At 41.2% G+C, this 18,866-nt stretch overlaps 1 protein-coding gene and 1 pseudogene across 6 annotated transcripts in view; one reads left to right on the forward strand and one right to left on the reverse strand.

Annotated features, from left to right (window-relative positions):
• Positions 1–18,866, forward strand: part of USP48 (ubiquitin specific peptidase 48) — a 90,099-nt gene that overhangs the window by 20,312 nt on the left and 50,921 nt on the right. For all 6 annotated transcript variants that reach the window (XM_087858458.1, XM_087858457.1, XM_087858459.1 and 3 more), the window contains exons 2-8: positions 7,575–7,695; positions 8,648–8,804; positions 13,200–13,327; positions 13,912–14,036; positions 14,538–14,646; positions 16,714–16,847; positions 17,534–17,616. In XM_087858458.1, the coding sequence (XP_087714584.1) occupies positions 7,575–7,695; positions 8,648–8,804; positions 13,200–13,327; positions 13,912–14,036; positions 14,538–14,646; positions 16,714–16,847; positions 17,534–17,616 (857 nt within the window). The remainder of the gene's footprint in view (positions 1–7,574; positions 7,696–8,647; positions 8,805–13,199; positions 13,328–13,911; positions 14,037–14,537; positions 14,647–16,713; positions 16,848–17,533; positions 17,617–18,866) is intronic.
• Positions 11,107–11,594, reverse strand: LOC123782476 (large ribosomal subunit protein uL23 pseudogene; annotated as a pseudogene).

Below are 18,866 nucleotides of genomic sequence, written 5' to 3' on the forward strand. Positions count from 1 at the left end.
TCAAGAGTCTTGTACTACCGTCTGAGCTAGCTGAGGACGCCAGAGGCTGGTTTCTTAACATTTCAATCGATCAATTGATCGATCTAAACATTTAATGCTATAAATTCCCCTCTATCCACTAATTTAGCTGCATCTCACAACTTTGGTATGTTTTATTCATTTCAGAGTGTTTTGTAATTTCCCTTGTGGTTTCTTTTTTCATTGAAAAAAATGTAAAAACATCACTCCCTAGGGGCGCCTGGGTGGCACAGCGGTTGAGCGTCTGCCTTCGGCTCAGGGCGTGATCCCGGCGTTATGGGATCGAGCCCCACATCAGGCTCTTCTGCTATGAGCCTGCTTCTTCCTCTCCCACTCCCCCTGCTTGTGTTCCCTCTCTCGCTGGCTGTCTCTATCTCTGTCAAATAAATAAATAAAATCTTTAAAAAAAAAAAAACACATCACTCCCCACCCTTAGAAAAATTAAACTCATAATGGGTAACTTTGTATCCTGTTTATTTAGAATTCTGTCTTGAGCGGGGTCACATGTCTGAAAGTATCGCTTGAAAAGAGTTTTAATGGCTGCATAGTATTCCATCATATCACTGTACCACACTTTAACATTGTCACTGTGGTTGGGCAGGTAGCTTGTTTCTAAACAGTTCTCTGTTACAAACAACACTGACAATTTTCCTGTGGTCGGGCATGTGGCTTGTTTCTAAATAGTGATGATTGTCTTTGAAAGTATTTGTTGACATCTATGTTTGCTTAGGATACATTCTTTAAAATGGTGGTTCTGGGTCAAAGGATGCGAAGACCAGTAAGTCTTTATTATATATGTATTCGGATTGTTTTTCAGAAAGTTTGTGATGCATTAGGCAAAGCTTCGGTATAGTCAGATCTTCACTTGATGCAGGAAAGTTAGCATGCCTGGGCTGTGTGTGAAGTGATGTTCCTAAGAGCTAAGAAAGTGAAAGGTGATGAGGAAAAGCAAAGGAATAGCTCTTTAAATGACCACTGAGGGGGTGGGACTCTCCCACCCCCTCTCCCATTCAAATAATGATTTTTTCCCAACTGTATAGCAACTGTGAAATCACTGGCCATGAATTTTTGTCCATTGTGTTGGAAGATACTCTTAAACGACAGTTCCTTGGAGATCTCAAAATGGCTCAAACTTCGTCTCTTGGCTGTGGTTAGTACCAGAGGAACGTAGTGGTTTGTACCCTAGATGCCTCACCGGTGGTTTTCCAGTCCCCAGCCAAACAGTGTTTGATTCGTGGAGAATTGTTTTCATTCTTTACAGTTTGGGCCATCACTGCAGACCTTTCCTCCCCTCCCCCTTAAAAAAAAGATTTTGTTAATTTATTCATTTATTTTTTTGAGCTCGAGAGAGTGCACGAGCAGAGGGAAGGGCAGAGGGAGAGGAAGAAGCAGACTCCCCACGGAGCAGGGAGCCCAATGCAGAGCTGGATCCCAGGTGCTGGGATCATGACCTGAACCGAAGGCAGACGCTTAACCGACTGAGCCACCCAGGCGCCCCCTCTTTCCCTTCTTTCGCCCACCATCTAAAGGGTCCCCACGTCTTGTTGATTTCCTCTCATTGATAAACTTGAATTCAGCTTTCCTGCATTCTCATTGCCACTAAACCGGTTTAGGATGGCATCCTCCACTAGGATTGCTGGCAAGGTGTTTTGCTGGCCTAAAATCACAGCAAGTCATGTCACAGCTGCTTAGCATGTCAGACCAAACATTTGGGAACCTGTCCGTTGTCAACCAGTTCAGCCACTTGGTGTTCTTCTATCACACGGTTCTGGAAGAAGTACCCATTGGGATTCATCATTGTTTCATTGCCACAGTGTTGTGTATTCTGTGGATATATGCCCAGGAGTAGAATCATTGAAACAAAATATTGGTGTCATTTAATATTTCGAGACATTTTCCACATTTTCCCAAAAGGGTGTGTTTAGTTATTCCTCTTGCGGCCAATGAGTGCACAACGGCTCTCACTTTACCTTAGTTCATCCTTGGAAAGGTTTTGCTGATTGGGTAAGAGAAGACATCTTTCATGACTGTTTTAAGTTTGCTTTTCTCTGGATTTGAGTGTTTTCCCCTGTGTTTGTTAGCTAGTCTTATAGAAAGTTTAGAGGAAGAGAGACAGTCACTTTTAAGAATTAGGTCTGACAGAGACTGAAGTGGCTTTTGGAGTGTTGGTAACAGGAAGAGCTTTAGTTAGTATTTGTTACTCCTCGACACAAGTGATAGAAACTTGAAACTAGCATAGGCATCAGGAAAATGGCTCAGTTAAGAAATGTCAGGGTTTTTGTTTTCTGTTTTTTTTTTTTTTTAATTCAGGGAAGCTTAGACAAATAAGTCATGGGTAAGGCAGGGATATAGTTGGGCCAGGGAGTGTTTCTGGAAACTCCTTCTGTTTCTGCTGCTTCTACAAAGCATGTTGATTTAGCGTGTTGATTCCTTCCTAGACAGCCAAGCTTCCCAAGTCCCACTAACCAACGCCCCCCCCCCCATCCCTCACTTCCCATTTGAAATATCTTGAGAGATTTTTGTGTTTCAGTGACAGATTGGGGCCGCATCTTACCAGCTCTTGCTAGTGTAGCCAGGGTGCAGGGGCGCAAGAGTGCCTGGCTCCAGGGGTCCCAGACAGACCAGGTTTGGCCACTTGCCACTGACAAAATCCAAAGGGAGAGACCCAAGTGGTGGTGAAACGGGAAAGGAATTTATTTCAGTGAGGCCAACACCGGAAAGACAGGGGACTAGTGTCTCAAAGACTGTCTACTACGTACCATAAATACTTCCAGATTTATATAAGGAAAACGTGAGGCAAAGATTGATGGGTAGGTGCAGGTGGGCAGTGAAGGTCAAGTCCGCTGTCATGGGTGGTGTTTTGCTGGCCTTGGGCAGTTTTTATTGCTTGGGTTGGGGACTGGTTCCCATCAGGGGATGCTTTGCCCACGGAGTCTTTTGCCTGAGATAGACAAGATGGAAAGAAGGATTTTATCAATTAGAAAGTTCAAGGTCAAAATGGAAGTAGTTGAAATCCTTTTGCTGGAACTATAGGACCTGAGTAAGTTTGTTCTCAGAAAAAAGGGCCTATAGGGCAGGGGTAGATGAGTGAAGAAACTTAGCGCATACAGTAACACAGTAGTAGGCATCTGCCACATAAAACAAAAACTTATTATTATTTTAATCTCTAGACCCAGTGTGGGGCTTGAACTCACAACCTGAGATCAAGTTGCATACTCTACCGAATGAGCTGGCCAGGAGCCCCTTCTTCTTAAGCCAACAAATGTAGAAGTGTAAATGAGATGGGAGAGGGGGAGAGAGCCAGAGGAAGAACCAGGTTGACTGATCTTCAGGCTTGGTTTTTGTGATTTGGTTCTCTGATACCCCTGTAGGCAGAAGGAAGGATTTCTGGGAAGAAGACCTGTGGGGAGTGGGTAGAGGATACAGTTGTTATAAGGTTGTAGAAGTTTCTATTTCAGAGAAAGTGAGTGGCATCACTCTAGATTAAATCAGGGACACTTGTGATGTGGAAAAGAGTTATTTGGTTTCTAAGCAGTGGTTTCTTGGGTCAGGTAGGTAATATAAGTGGGTCAAGTTGGCCGGGATATTTACACAGTAAACAGGTTAGGTCTTTACATGCAAACATGTGTGCCTGTCTTTTATCTTAGAACACTCAGCCTTCTTGATTTCTTTTTACCCTTTGATAGAAATAAGTACGCAGAAATATTTTTCTACTGTAAGAAAATTGGTACAAACATGATGAGAAATGATACTTGACAGCGTGGCCTACTCCTCCCGTGGATAAAATGAAGTTCAGGGCATTGGAGACTGATGAATGGGAGAGGTGTTCTTCTGTAGGGGGATGCTAGCCTTCTGTATTGGTATTCTCCTTTGCTGCTTAAGTTGGCTTGGGAGTAATAGCTTGTAATTAGAAACGTTTTTACGACTTACGCCTCTTAAGTAGATTCTGTACTTCTCCAAACAAGACAACAAACAAAATACTGGGCTCACGTACAGAAGGCTTAGCTGATATTTGGAAAGCTTGAATCCATTAGCTTAACTGCTTTCATTGCAAAGCACTGCCATTGGCTTTTTGAGTTCTTACCTGAAAGTGTGGCCCTAGAGACCCATATAGTACATGGGCTCTTCCTGGGGCTGGTGCGTTGTCACTGCTTCATCTCGTCTACACAGTGATGGTGTTCTAGCCGATTGAACACTTAATTCACTAATACCTAGCCAGCAATTAACGTAAGAAGATGTGTACAAACAAAAAACAGTGCCAGCGTTCGAGAGGAAAATAATGCAAATTGCTTTCAACTTCTCACATCTGTTTCCAAAGTCTTCTCAGAGTTAAAGAAACCCTGTTGTGGAATTTTTAGGTCATGTCTGGAGCCAACTTTGGACCAAGTTGAGTGTACAAGATTTTGGGGCGGGGAGGGGGGCAACGGGGACAAGGAGAGAGTACTTTTTTTTAAAGTTCAGAATCACCAGAGAGAGAGAGAGAGAGAGAGAGATTGGGAGAGAGAATGAAAGGGTTTTTAGCTTGGAGAGGTAGGTAGAAGATGTCGCTGATTCTGGAGGCAAATTAAGGTGTTTTTAAAAATTACGTACTTTCAGTAAACTCCGTGCTCAGCATGGGCCTCAAACTCACGACCCCCAAGATCAGGAGTCACGCACTCCTCTGACTGAGCCCGCCAGGCACCCCAGGACAGCCTACTTTCATGTTTCTCTCTTGCTGTTGGGAACAGGAAAGTAAAACCCAAATGGTTCCATGAGAACAGTCTTCTGAGAATGAGGTGTGGGTGGAAGCCATAGGAGAGTGCTTGTCCCCACAGCCAAATCCTGTGAAAAGTCTTAGCACATTCTTGTTCAAGAGCAGAAGGAACAAAGGAGATTTGACATCATACTTTTGAAAAGCAGATTTAAAAGAATAAGTACCTACTGATTTTGAGAGGTGTGTTTTTACTCTAGTTGGCAGTACTGTCTTTTCTGTCCTAAGGAACGTGAGTCCAGGGCTGCTTAGCTGTCATTTTCTTTCTTCCTTCCTTCTTTCCTTACCTTCTTTCTTTCTTTCTTTCTCTCTTTCTCTCTTTCTTTCTTTCTTTCTTTCTTTCTTTCTTTCTTTCTTTCTTTCTTTCATTTTTATTTATCTGTCAGCACAAGCGGAGGTGGGGGAAGGCAGAGGGAGAAGCGAGCTCCCCGCTGAGCAAGGAGCCCGACCCAGGACTCAATCCCAGTGCCCCAAGATCATGACCCGAGTTAAAGGCAAATGCTTAACTGACCACACCACCCAGGCTGTCCCTAGCAGTTCTTTTCTTTTCTTTTTTTTTTTTTTAAAGATTTTATTTATTTATTCGATAGAGATAGAGACAGCCAGCGAGAAAGGGAACACAAGCAGGGGGAGTGGGAGAGGAAGAAGCAGGCTCATAGCAGAAGAGCCTGATGTGGGGCTCGATCCCATAACGCCAGGATCATGCCCGGAGCCGAAGGCAGACGCTTAACCGCTGTGCCACCCAGGCGCCCCTGTAGCAGTTATTTTCTTGTTAAATCCTTGCCCTGCTTCAAGGAAAAGATTCTAGGTTACTTTCCAGTTTTTTTTGTTTTGTTTTGTTTTGCTTGTTTCTTCGTGTCTCTTGCTAGAAGAGAAAAATTAATTTTTGTCTACAGGAAGAATGATTTTTTTTAAATTTATTTTTTAAGACCAGGAAGACAGGATGTTTAAGCAGAACACTTAAGAAAATTCCTTACTTTGGAATATGTAGTACATTCCATAGCTCAAAATATTAAAAGTACAAAAGGTGATGATGGGGGAATAAAGAAATAATGGAAATTATTGGGCCCTAGAATGCTAGCATTGTGTTTGTTTGTACCTGGTCTCTGAAATTAACTGCTGGCCAGGTAATTTAACGGCAGCTAGCAAGTACAGAATTAACCTCCTTAGAGATAGGGTGGTTTCCATTTTATAGTATATCCTCCTGTCTAAATAAACATGTGTACCACACCCATTTTTAAACATTGTTTTTGTACCTTGTCTTTTCAACTAATGACGTTGCGTATCATAACATAAAAAGTTTCCTCCATCTTCTCCCTTGACTACAGAGTGGTTTCCATTGTTTGGTATTGGTGATGTTTCCAGTCTTTCACTGCTGTCTGTAAAGCTTTAGTGGCTAAGCTTCTGAAACTTTTGGAACATAAAGATCTAATAATTTCCTTTGTAGCAAAAATCCAAGCTCGTGTGCTGCAGCCATTTGTCCCTTTAGTCCTTTTTAATCTGAAAGGATCACTCAGTCTTTGTTCATTTCATGACATTGACATTTTGACATGTAGAAAGCTCATCAAGGTGTTTTTGTGTGATGCTGCCTCATGGTTAGATTGAGGCTGTTGATGTTGGCAGGAGTGTCCCAGAAGTAAAGCCGTGCTCAGTGGGTCGTACCCGCAGGGACCCACCACTGAAACTTGATCTATTGGTGAAGTGGTGTCGGCCAGCTTTCTCCACTGAAGCGTTCTGTTTTTCCTTCAGGGATTAATAAACACCCGGGGCTAAGATACTTCGAGACTGTGTAGGTATTTCATTACTCCCTATACTCGACTCCGCACACTCACCTGTACTAGCATCCATCCATGGTGATTGCTTGATTTGGTGTTTGAACCTTTCATCTTTACCCTGAGGACACTGCTAAAGGAGCTTGCTGATGACTGCGTGCAGTGTACTTGGGTTCTTCCTCACCCCCCTTGCCTTCATTGTGGAGATGTTATGTAACTGAAATGTGTTTGTTTGTGTTGGATTTAGGGTCCCCCCATCCTTACTTGTGTGTGTGCGCATGCGTGTCACATTCCCAGAGGCCCCCCGTTTCCGCAGCGTATGTATATTCAGAAAAGTGTCACACACCCCTCCAGTTTTTACCTTGAACCCACTCGTGTTCTGAAGGTTCTGAAGGTGACCACTTTTACTGGTCTCTGGCTTAACCTTTTGGTTTCTTTTTGTTCAAATGAGCAGACACATGTATATTTTCTTATGCCCCCATCTTTCTTACGCAGGAAATAGCGTACTATACATACTGTTCTGCATGTTGCTTTCTTACCGATACATCCATCCGTAGAGGTTTGTCCTGTGATTCTCCTGTTACAGTTGCGTGGTACTCTGTTGTGCCCAGGTACCGTGTCCGCTGTTGGGTCATCTGGCTTCCCAGTGTCTCACAGTTACAAACAGTGCTGCGATGACTAACTGGGGGGCTATTTGCGCAGATACATCGGCACGGCTAGAGGTGTGTCTTCAGGGTGAATCCTTAGAAATGAATTGGCGTGTGAAAAGGAAGCTGTGTTGTTTTGTTAGAGAGTGCAGAAGTCCTCTCCCTGGAAGTGCTGTACCACTTTGGATTCTCGCAGCGGTAAATGAGTTCTGTTTCCCCACAGCCTTACAATTGAGCGGGGTGTTATATCTTCTCAGTTCTCCTCATTTTATAGATGAGAAATAGATGAAATATGGTATGTCATTACAGTTCTAATCTGCATGTTTCTTACGGAACTATGGCATTTCTTAATCAGACAATAACTTTTTTTTTTTTTTTTTTTTGTAGAAGAAACTGCAAAGGAAATCCGAATTGCTTGGTTGGGATTGGTGAGCATATTTGGTTAGGAGAAATAGATGAAAATAGTTTCCATAACATTGATGATCCCAACTGTGAGAGGAGAAAAAAGGTAAGTCGTCCTTTTTTAAGTGATCACTATGGGGTATTCCTCTGGGTTTTTTGTTTATTTGTTTTGTTTTTTTTGTTTTGTTTTGCATCTGTGATCAGGAACTATTACTGACTTGGGGGAACCCATGCAGCTTGCAGATAAGCAGTGGAACTTAAACTGCTTGAATTGGAACGGTTCTTAATGGTAATGCTTTAAATCAGGTGGCCATGTATCCCAGCAAGCCTATAGGTGATAATTGTAGTTTAAATGCTGATTCTGTGTTGGCTTTCATATTGTTCATTTTATTTTGAACTCGTTTCTAAACGTCTCTTTAAAGGAAGTGGTAAGTCAAGGAAACAAGCTCCCATTAGTGCTATTACCACACTTTCTTGGGCTTGTATTTTTACGTATTATACATATAACTGATAGTTTTACTTTTTTTAGAATCCACATTAAGATTTTCTAACCAAAAAGCGTGGTGTTCACAAAATAGTCAGCTATATAGATATTTTGTATATTAAAAAGAATGATTCTTTGTAAGTTCAGGAATCCTCAGTCTTTGGAAAAAGTTGCAGCCAATTCCCCCTGCTCCGTTTCTCTCTGATGTATAGGATAGAAAGGAGCTTTCGTGGAAGTTTTACTTTATCATTCTCCTCAATGTTGACAGTTTAGGACTAGAGCAAATGAAAACCCTCTGTACACAGGTTTAGAACAGATCTGGCCTGGAGCCTGCTGTTTTAATTTTAGATGTTAAGTGGCCAGAGAAGACTAGAAGACTGGGGATGCCAACCCAGATGGGGCTTTCATGAAATTATGTCCTACCCATGGCCAGGAGAGCCTTATGTGGTTATGCCACGTTGGTTGGGGTGCTGTTAACACATTTTTTAATCTGAAATTTAAAAAATAATTCCTCTTATAATTTTTTTGTGTAAAGGGAAGTTGGTTTGTAATTGTAAATTTTGTATTTTTATAGAACTCATTTGTGGGCCTCACTAACCTTGGCGCTACGTGTTATGTCAACACATTTCTTCAAGTGTGGTTTCTCAACTTGGAGCTGCGGCAGGCACTGTATTTGTGTCCAAGTACCTGTAGTGACTATATGATGGGAGATGGTATCCAAGAAGAGAAAGGTTAGTGGGGTGGGGGTGGGGCCGGCTCCCTTCACAGCGTTTTGCCAGCTAGAACACTTTGCAGATGCAGGAAACTAACTTCTGAGTGCTCGTTATGTGCTGGGCCTGGCGGGAGGAGGTCCTTTGTAAATATTGTCAGGATTCAAGATCGGTTTCCTTTTTTTCTGTAAATTTATTATTTATGTACCGAAATGGCTCATATTCAAGTGAAGGAAATCCATTTGATGATTCTTATATAGCTTACAGCTACAGTTTCTCTAAGTAATACGCCGTGATTGTAGTCCATTAATTTGTAGTGATTGGTAAGAATCAGTTAATAAAGCAGACAAGGATACTCTTTTCTCCCTGGTTTGAGAGAGTTAATACTTCATTGTGACCACAGGTAGTCTTTTGTCCTGATTCCCAAATACGCCGACTTCATTGATACCCTCTAAAATTGAGGTTAAATTCCCACTAACCTTGGCAAAATCAATCACCAATAACAGCTACACTCGTTTAGAGTGTTTTTAGACTGAATCAGTGTCAAACTATTTCCATTGCAGTTACTTAGTTTATTTCATGAACAGTATGTGGATTATTATTCCTGATTGATACTTTCTATTTAGAGATTATTCTCTTTAAGATGGAACTTTCATGGAATAAACCAGATTTTTCTCTTTCTCAAAGCTGGGGGATGGAGGGCAGTGAATGTCTGAGGTTACATAGGTCTGAGAGCTCCAAGTTGGGGACTTTGGCTCTTGCTTCCATCTGTAAATCCTGTGCTGTGTCTTATATGATCGGGTTTGGGCACATGCTCGTGTCTTTGACTCTGAGAGGGAATAGGTAGAGCCCTGTAGACAATGGGTAATGCTTTAGAGTCTTGGTCCCTGTTAATAGTGGTCTGCTTCAGAACACAGTGCTTACGGGGCACTTGGCTGGCTCAGTTGGTAGCGCATGTGATTCTCGATCTTGAGGTCATGAGTTAGAGCCCCACGTTGGGCGTGGAGCCTACTTAAAAAACAACACAGGGCTTAAAAAAAATTTTCCCCACCTCCCCCTTACAAATTCATAAGATTATTTCCCCAAAACTTTACTTTTATAGTTCTGAATATTTAAATCTAGATTAATAATATATTAAGTGTTTAAAGTAGTACGTATGTAAAGGATGACTAATGTAAAATGGATCCTTTTTGATTTTTAGTTATTTTGCTGAAGTATATATTTCCTAGTGAGATGACAGTTTCATAACAAGTGAAAACTAAATTTCTGTTTTATAAAATGATGTATCATGGCCTCTTTTGGGTATTGTAAGTGTAACGTGATCTTCAAAAAAATACATATTTTTAAAAATTTCCAAACACATGAATTTTTATATTTTACCAAAGGTGTTCCTCACCTTGTTCTCTGATAAGAGTGTGTATTTTCTGCTCCTATTTTAATAGGTACAGTGAAAGTGGGGTGGAAAGGCTTTGTGTTGGATTTGATGGGATCTGAGTTCTGCTTCCAGTTCAGTCACTCCCTTATTTTACAGATAGGAAAGCCACGGGCCCCTGGGTAGTACAGTTGGTTAAGCTTCCGAATCTTGGGTTTGGCTCTGGTTGTGATCTCAGGCTCATCTAGGATCGAGCCCCACGAGAGGTTCCGTACTTTGTGTGAAGTCTGCCTGAGATCCTCTCCCCCATCCCCCTGTCCCTCTTGCTCCGTCTCTCACTTTCTCTAAAATAAATATTTTTAAAATTTTTTTTAAAGGAAAGCCAGCAGAGGAGAGGTTATTTTATTACTATTTTTTAATTTTAAGAGAGAGAGCATGTGGGAACAGGGATGGGAGCAGAGAGAGAGAGAGAGAGAGAGAGAGACTCAGGCGGATTGCATGCCAAGTGCAGAGCTGGTTGTGGGGCTCGATCTTATGACCCTAACAGCCAAAATCAATAGTTGCAACCTCAACGGACTGAACCACTCAGGTGTCCCAGAGGAGGAGTTATTTTGGAGTTAAAAGTATGAAGTATCTAACCTGTAAGATAGGAGCGTTGGAGTAGACATAAATTTAGCTTTTAATGGCCCTCAAAGCCTTTGCACCCCAGGAAGTAAGATTTTTACATTTATTTTATAAACGAAATGTTGACCTACGGAAATTCACAGTTGGTAGTAAAGAGATAAACCATTCGGAGTCCAAATAAGAGACAGAAACGACACAGTAAATTGAACAGAAAGAATAGGGAATTATTATTTTATACACACACACACACACACACACACACACACACACACACATTAAGGTGTTTTTTTTAATGGTGAATTTATATTTGGACTTAGCCAGCTGGACTCAGTTTAGATGATCCCGATTTTGTTGGCAACATCCAAAGCATCATAGTCAGGAACCAGTCGAACATATGCTGCCTTTCCTCCATCAGGCCCGATCAAGGTGTTGACCTTGGCCATGTCGGTGTCCTAGAGCTTCTTCACAGCCTGTTTGATCTGGTACTTGTTGGCCTTGACATCCACAGTGAACACAAGTGTGTTGTTGTCTTCTATTTTCTTCATGGCTGACTTAGTAGTCACGAGGAAGTTGATGATGGCATAGTGGTCAGGCTTGTTTCTCCTGGGGGTGTTCTTCTGAGGATATTTGGGCTGCCTTTGGAGAGTCATAGTCTTGGGTCGCTGGAATGTAGTGACATGCGGACCTTTCTTCTGCTTTTTTTGTGTGTGTGTGACTGTGGACGCCTTTCAGCACCGTTTTTTGACCTTCAAAGCCTTTACTTTGACTTCAGTTTTGGGAAGAGCAAGGGCCTCCTTCTTAGCATTTGGTGCCATCTTTGTGAAAGGGGTATATTAAGTTTTTTTGGATATTAAGGTGTTTCTTTTTTGTTAAGTAGTCTCTGCACCCACTGTGGGGCTTGAACCCCGAGATGGAGTCACATGCTCTACCAACTGAGCCAGCCAGGGGCCCTGGATTGTTTTTATATCCTACAAGATAGACTGTATTTTTAATTTTGAAAACATACATATATTACTGGAAGGTTTTTTTGAAGGGATTTTTTTAAAATTGAATTATAGTTGACAATATATTAGCTTCAGGTGTACAGCATAGTGATTTGACAATGACATATGTTACAAAATGCTCCCCAAGAATAGGGAATTATTAACAGGAAATTAGAGTAATGGGGTTAGTGGTAAGAATTAAAGAGGACTTGAAAAAATATAGGACTAGCAGATGTAGGGAGCAGCCACTACCCCCAGGGCAAAAAAAGAACACCCCAGGGGTCTCTTCCTAACCTTTGCTCAGGCCTGAAATCTGGACCTCTGGAGAATGCCCTGTGCAGGCTCACTAGACGGCTGAGAAGGTGCTGAGATGCTTCCTCCATAGGGACCCCTACTTGAGACTGTCTACAGGGAGATCCTGGGTCTCATAGTAAGTCACCTGCGAGGGTGCTGAAGAGGTCATTTGTGAGGTGGTCATTCCAGAGGAAGTGCCTCACCAGAGGCAGCCTGCTTTGGCCACTGCCAGAGGTGGCGCTGCAGGAAACTGCTGGATGCTGTTGGCTGCAGGAGCCTGGTGGGGCCGGCACAGCTGAACCCTCCAGTGCCCTCTGCTGGCAAGACGTAGCCTTGCGCAGGCTGGTAAAGGAGAGGTGTTGGCCTAGCTGATCCGTGTTATCACAGTGAGTAAAGCAGGCTAGTGAAGCACAGAAGATAATGCTCGAGTCTTTTGGGGCTCTTGAGATCCACGTTTCCTATTTAAAATACCTTCCCGACACACTAAGACTTGCCGCTCTAAAATTGTAGGATTTTAAAATACATCATTATATTCATTCAAGTTTGAATTCTGTCACTTGCTTAACTTATGATAAGTTTACATTAATGAGATTATATTAAAATATTTTGCCATCTTACATGAATGGTAAATACAGTCTGTGGTTTTTATATTGGACTGAACATTTCAGTGTGATTTGACACTAGAAAACTATAGTCACGGTAATGCACGGTGTAACTCTTTTTTTTTCTTTCTTTTTTTTTTTAAGATTTTATTTGTTTATTTGAGGGAAAGAGAGAGTAGCCAGAGAGAGCACAAGCCAGGGGAAAGGCAGAGGGAGAAGCAGACTCCCTGCTGAGCAGGGAGCCTGATGCGGGACTCAGTCCCAGGACCCTGGGATCATGACCTGAGCCGAAGGCAGAGGCATAACCACCTGAGCCACCCAGGCGCCCCGTAATGCATGTATGACTCTTGCCATGAGCCACGGCTGCCTCATTACTTCCAAAACAAATGTGATTACTAATTCGTTTCTATTAAAGCTTTAGAACTATAATAAAACACTAATATGCTGTAAATGTAAGGGTGCTTAATTATGATCTCATGTAAAGAAGTACATATTTTAAAGAAAAGTAGCAGTTTTCTAAAAACAACATGTTTTTTAACAGATTATGAGCCTCAAACAATTTGTGAGCATCTTCAGTACTTGTTTGCCTTGTTACAAAACAGTAATAGGCGATACATTGACCCATCGGGATTTGTTAAAGCCTTGGGCTTGGACACAGGGCAACAGCAGGTAAGAATCCTTAAATTCTATTGATCTTTTTTTTTAAATTTATTTATTTATTTGAGAGAGGGAGAGGCAGCACAGTTGGGGGTGAGAGGCAGAGGGAAAAGGAGAGAGAGAGAGAATCCTCAAACAGACTGCCCACTGAGAGCGGAGCCCGATTTGGGGCCCAGTTCCAGGGCTCTGAGATCGTGACCTGAGCCGAAATTAAGAGCCAGACGTTTAACCTACTGAGCTGTCCAGGTGCCCCAGAACCTTTGTTTTTGTTTTTTAAATATGAAAAGGTACCCAGGCGTTCCTTAGAATGTTTGTAGGAGGAAGTGAAATGAAAGGCTTTTTTAAAAATGAACTTTTTTCTATGTTGAATTAGAGCATTTATTTAACTGTCCAGCATATTACACATTTTCCTTGATTCCATTTCTGAAAACTCACATGTGAGTACAAACTGATTCAACATAGCTCTAGTCCTTATTTGAAAATGCTAAGTTCAAAATAGAGCTAGTTTCTGGAACATGTCACTTATTGCTGTTTGTATCAGAAGTTGAAAAGCAAGGTGTGGTTTTTCTTTTTATTAATCCAAACTTGCATTGTAGGATGCCCAAGAATTTTCAAAGCTTTTTATGTCCCTTTTGGAAGACACTTTGTCTAAGCAAAAGAATCCAGATGTGCGGAACATCGTCCAACAGCAGTTCTGTGGAGAATATGCTTATGTAACCGTGTAAGTGTGTTTCAGCTTTCCCACCATGCATTGTCTTCTAAGACTGGTACTCACACGTTATCTGATTTTCAGTTCAGTTCCAAGTTACAGCTTTCATGGGCCATGATGGGGCCAGTAATATTTATAGTAATTCCTTTCCATGGGAACATGTAAACAGCTGACGTGGTAGATGCAGTTGAACCCATTGAGATATTGAGAGCTGTGTGTGGTTGAGCTCTCACCGTGCACTTTATGGCTGTGGTGTGAGCTCAGAGAGGGAGATTGGAGCCAGTAGAATACTGAAAGTGAATGTAAAAATGCCTCTTGAAATTTTTCCTAATCATAAACTACATGGCTCACCAATCACTTCCTGTTTTTTATTTTTAAGATATAGTGTAAATAATTTCTATGAAAGAAAAACAAGGTAATAGATGCTTCTTTTCATAGTTCTAGAGTGTAATACAATGGAACTGGATTGTTTTCCCACTCTGATCTTAATTTTATCGCTCTGTTTTGTTATAGTTGCAATCAGTGTGGCAGAGAGTCTAAGCTTTTATCAAAGTTTTATGAACTGGAGTTAAATATCCAAGGCCACAAGCAATTAACAGATTGCATCTCAGAATTTTTGAAGGTATTCGAATTTTGGCGTATATGTTTCTGCTCATTAACCGTTAAATACTACTCTGAATGTTTTTGATTTAATGGCTAAATTCATTATTAGCCTTTTCCACATATGAAGTGTCTGTTTCTGTAACGATCTGGGAGAATCTTTGTAAATTTTAAAGTGCTGAAGCAGGCTCTGCAAATAATGTGTTAAAATAAAATAATTGGGGCTCTTTCCGTTATTTTACATGTAAAGTTACGTGTTAAACCTTGGATGATTAGGGGTGGTAGAGTGTTTAAGGAAATCTAAACTCTACTACCATCTGGTTAATTTCATTTAAGGAGAACTACAAGGTGTGGAACGCACATCACTATGATCATTCTTCAGCCCCTCTGCTCCGTATCTCTTCTTGCTGTGTATGTGTATGCATGTGGAGGGAGGGGAGTGGCTCCCTTTCATTCTGAGTTGGGAAGGCTGCTCGGGGAAACCTTTGTACCAAGTGGGAACAAGCACATGGCATAATAGACGAGTTCATCCTATAGCTTAAAATATTTTTGTACCTTTTTCCTTTCTTAGCCTGCTTCAAATACTCATTTACTGAATTCATTCAGCTAGATACTGCTGGAGTGCTTTACTGTGTTTACACACTGATTCAGTGGTTGGTGATAACCCTGGCGGGCGAAACCGAAAACTTTTGCCTTGTAATGTAGTGGTGTGGGGACTGGGGACGACAGTAAAATATGCAGTGTGTCACCTAGAATAAGTACTAGAGAGAAAAATAAATCTGGGAAAGGGGATGGAGAATGTGGTAGGGATGAGAGTAGGGTTGGTTGCAGTTAGAAATAAAATGATGGAAGGTGAAAGAGTGAGCCATGGAGGAAATGGGAGGAAGTACAGGGCTTGAGACAAGAATGTGCCTGGTGGCTTGTGGAACAGCGAGGTCAGTGTAGTTGAAGTGAATAAGCAAGGGGAGAAAGATATGTAGAGGTAACTAAGGATCATACCCAATGGACCCTGGTGGGCCTTGGCCTTGACTTTGAGTACAGTGAGATGCCATCGGGGGATGGTAAGCATAGAACTACATCTGTTTGAACAGGATAGTTCCGGGTGCTGTCTTGAGAATTGCCTGAAGGTGGGGCAGGGGCAGGCAAAGGATTGATGCTGGCTTCGACCAAGGATCATCTGAAGAGGTGATAGTAGTGTTGTTTGGATTTTCGATGTATTCTCAAAGGAGGGCTGATACCCTTTGCTGACTGGACATGGAGAGAAGGGGAGGAGTCAAGGATTACTAAATTTTGACCTGAGCGCCAGGTAGGATGGAGTTTCCAAAATTGCTCTGGGAAGGACTGTGGGAGGAATAGGCTTGGGAGAGAGATTGGGAGTTTGCTTTGGGGTGTGTTAGATTTGAGACATGTGGTTCAGGGGTTTTAGGGCTGGATAAAATCAGGATTGAGAGAGATGAGGACCGAGGACTGAGCCTTCAGCCATTTCAGACACAGGGAATCAGGGAGATAGGAGGAGCTGGCAAAGGATGCTGAGTGGGAGGACTGGCCAGTGAGCTAAGAGGACGTAACAGGAAAAATTTAAAAAGAAACCACTAAGCTATACCACTGAATTTCCCAAGATCTTTTAGCTTTATCTCGTCCGCATGATTCAGCAGTTTTAACTGTGTGTGTGACTATGTATGTGTGTGTCTGTGTATGATTTTGTATATATGTAGTTTTGTGTTCTCGTGCCCATATGTAATCTTAAATTAATTTTGTTGCATCAAAGTACATACAATTTTTTTCCCGTAGAGAATCTACTTCCTTAGATTTCCCAGAAGTGGGATTATCAGGACAAAGTGTCTTTGAGGATTATTTTTAAAAATCATACATTTTGGAAAGAGGCACAATTTTAAATCACCGTATGCAAATTAATATCACTGCTAAGTCATGCCTTTTCTGTGTCCTTCATTACTTGGAGTGGCTTGATCGTCAACAGGTGGGGGGGCTGTTACTTGAAATTATGCTATATACGTCAGAGATTTGATCACTTTTTAAAAATCTTTCCATCTTCTAATTTTTTTTTAAGTAATGTCTTGTTTCTGATCAGGAAGAAAAATTAGAAGGAGACAATCGATACTTCTGTGAAAACTGTCAAAGTAAACAGAATGCCACAAGGAAGATCAGACTGCTGAGCCTTCCCTGCACCCTGAACTTACAGCTGATGCGGTTTGTCTTTGACAGGTAGGTTCTAGGAGCAGCCCTGTCTGTTGCTCGTTGGGGACTCGTGTGTGCAGGTTCTGCCATAGACAGGTGAAGTCCTAGAATGCCTTTACAGTTGGAAACTCTGGCTTTGGGAATGAGAGTTGTAGGTGGGACCTACCGTTTTGGTTTTATCACAGTTCTTAAGGAAGCCAGCCATATCTGAGCGAGGACTAGAAAAGTAGGGAATCCTTAGCTTTATCCTATTAATTATTAAACACTGCAAAGGAAAACAAACATGGGTAAGAACTGAATTATCTTGATGTTCTGTATTTTTGAATAAGAACTAGAGTAAATTTCTACTTATTACAATCTTCTACCCCACCCGACCCCCATGGGAATATATCTTTGATTTTATAATTAAAATAAAGGCAATGTTTGCACATGCGCGTTACTTCTATGAAGCAGGAGCGTCTGTGGTTCTCTCGTGATTATATTAAAACTTCTGAACATAAGTTCGGAATCAATACTTTAAATTCATACTTCTCTAACTTCTTTTCCGCCAATTGTAAGACAGCATTATGTTGATAATCGTACAAATTTTTGAGCAAGATTGCTGAGTGAAACCTACCTAGGTACCATTGAGTTTATTAAAATAGCTGGTAGAGCTTATACATTGTTTTATGATTGTTTTACATATAAGTATAATTAGCTTTCCTCTTGGTTAGGCAAACTGGACATAAGAAAAAGCTGAATACCTACATTGGCTTCTCAGAAATTTTGGATATGGAGCCTTATGTGGAACATAAAGGTAATATTTTTACCGAGCAGTGATCATTGTAATGCTCAGAGACTGTAACTTGTGATCAGCTTGTGTTGAATACAGAATAGCATTTGATAACTATTCGCTGCTAACTCTTGTCTGGGAACAAAGGCTTTTTAGGCGAGCCGAGATGTTACTTTCATTTTCCATGAGTAAGTACACTGCAGAGATTAGATGGTTCATCAATACCTACAAAAGAATAAAAGGGGGAGAAGGTATTTTACTGTCTGAACCCACGCGTGGTCCCTTCGTGTCAATACCATGTCTGTAGTTCCTCATAAAATGAAGTCTCTCTGAGTTGCCTCCATTCGTGTTTTTTTTTTAACTTTATCAAAAACTCTGGGTGGCATAATCCCAATATTTATGCTGTAATTCTCCCTGTCTGTGATGACTGAGGAGTTCCAGGATGCTGTGACATAGTATCAAGAAGAAGTAATTTACAATACCTGTTCCTTTTGGTTGTCATCACCTTACCATACAGGGCGGTGCTTGATAGAGAAAAAAAATGTGGCCCTTTCGTGTCTCTTGCCCTGACTGGAAGGACTGTTTCCCTTCCTTTCCCAGCTTGATCTTACTATTTGTTAAATTTTTAATATAGAAATTATATCATCATTTTTGTCTCTTTCCATAAAAAGCTTCTGGAGGCAACTTACAGTAGCAACAAGCCCTAAAAACCTTTGAAAGAAACACTTGGGGAGGTTGGGGAATGATGTTAAGTATTTCGGCTTTAAAATGTGTGATGTTCTCAATGCTGTGGTTTGAAATTTGCACTCGGTGGAGGAGGCAAACGGCTGGAGACTTGGCCCCTGGGCTTGGTTATTATTATATCTGATTGAATAATAAACTTAGCTGTAGTTCACTTTCTGTAGTGATTTGCTTCCTGCCTGCTTTGTTCAGGTAGTTGTTTGAAATTAGAGATGTCTGCTAGCTTAGTGGTGTCTCAGGGGCCAGAAACTTAGATGTAAAATTAGCACTTTCCTTAACTCCACTGCATGATTTCAAATAGTTCTTATTATTGTTACTAAGCTTATTATGTATTTGTCCAATTTGTACTGTAAGGAAAATAAGATGATTAGGAAGTAGACATGGTAGGTCAAAAAACCTGTAGAAATGTTTAAATTTAGTGTCTTTGTTGACTAAATGTAATAAACTTTTATTTTTTTTATTTTTAAATAATTTTTTAAAAGATTTTATTTTTAGATAGAGCTTGCAGTGGGTGGGAGAGGTAGAGACACGGG

This window comes from Ursus americanus, chromosome 33 (genome assembly GCF_024610735.1).
Source record: "Ursus americanus isolate L20-20 chromosome 33, mUrsAme1.1.p, whole genome shotgun sequence".
Classification (NCBI taxonomy): domain Eukaryota; kingdom Metazoa; phylum Chordata; class Mammalia; order Carnivora; family Ursidae; genus Ursus; species Ursus americanus.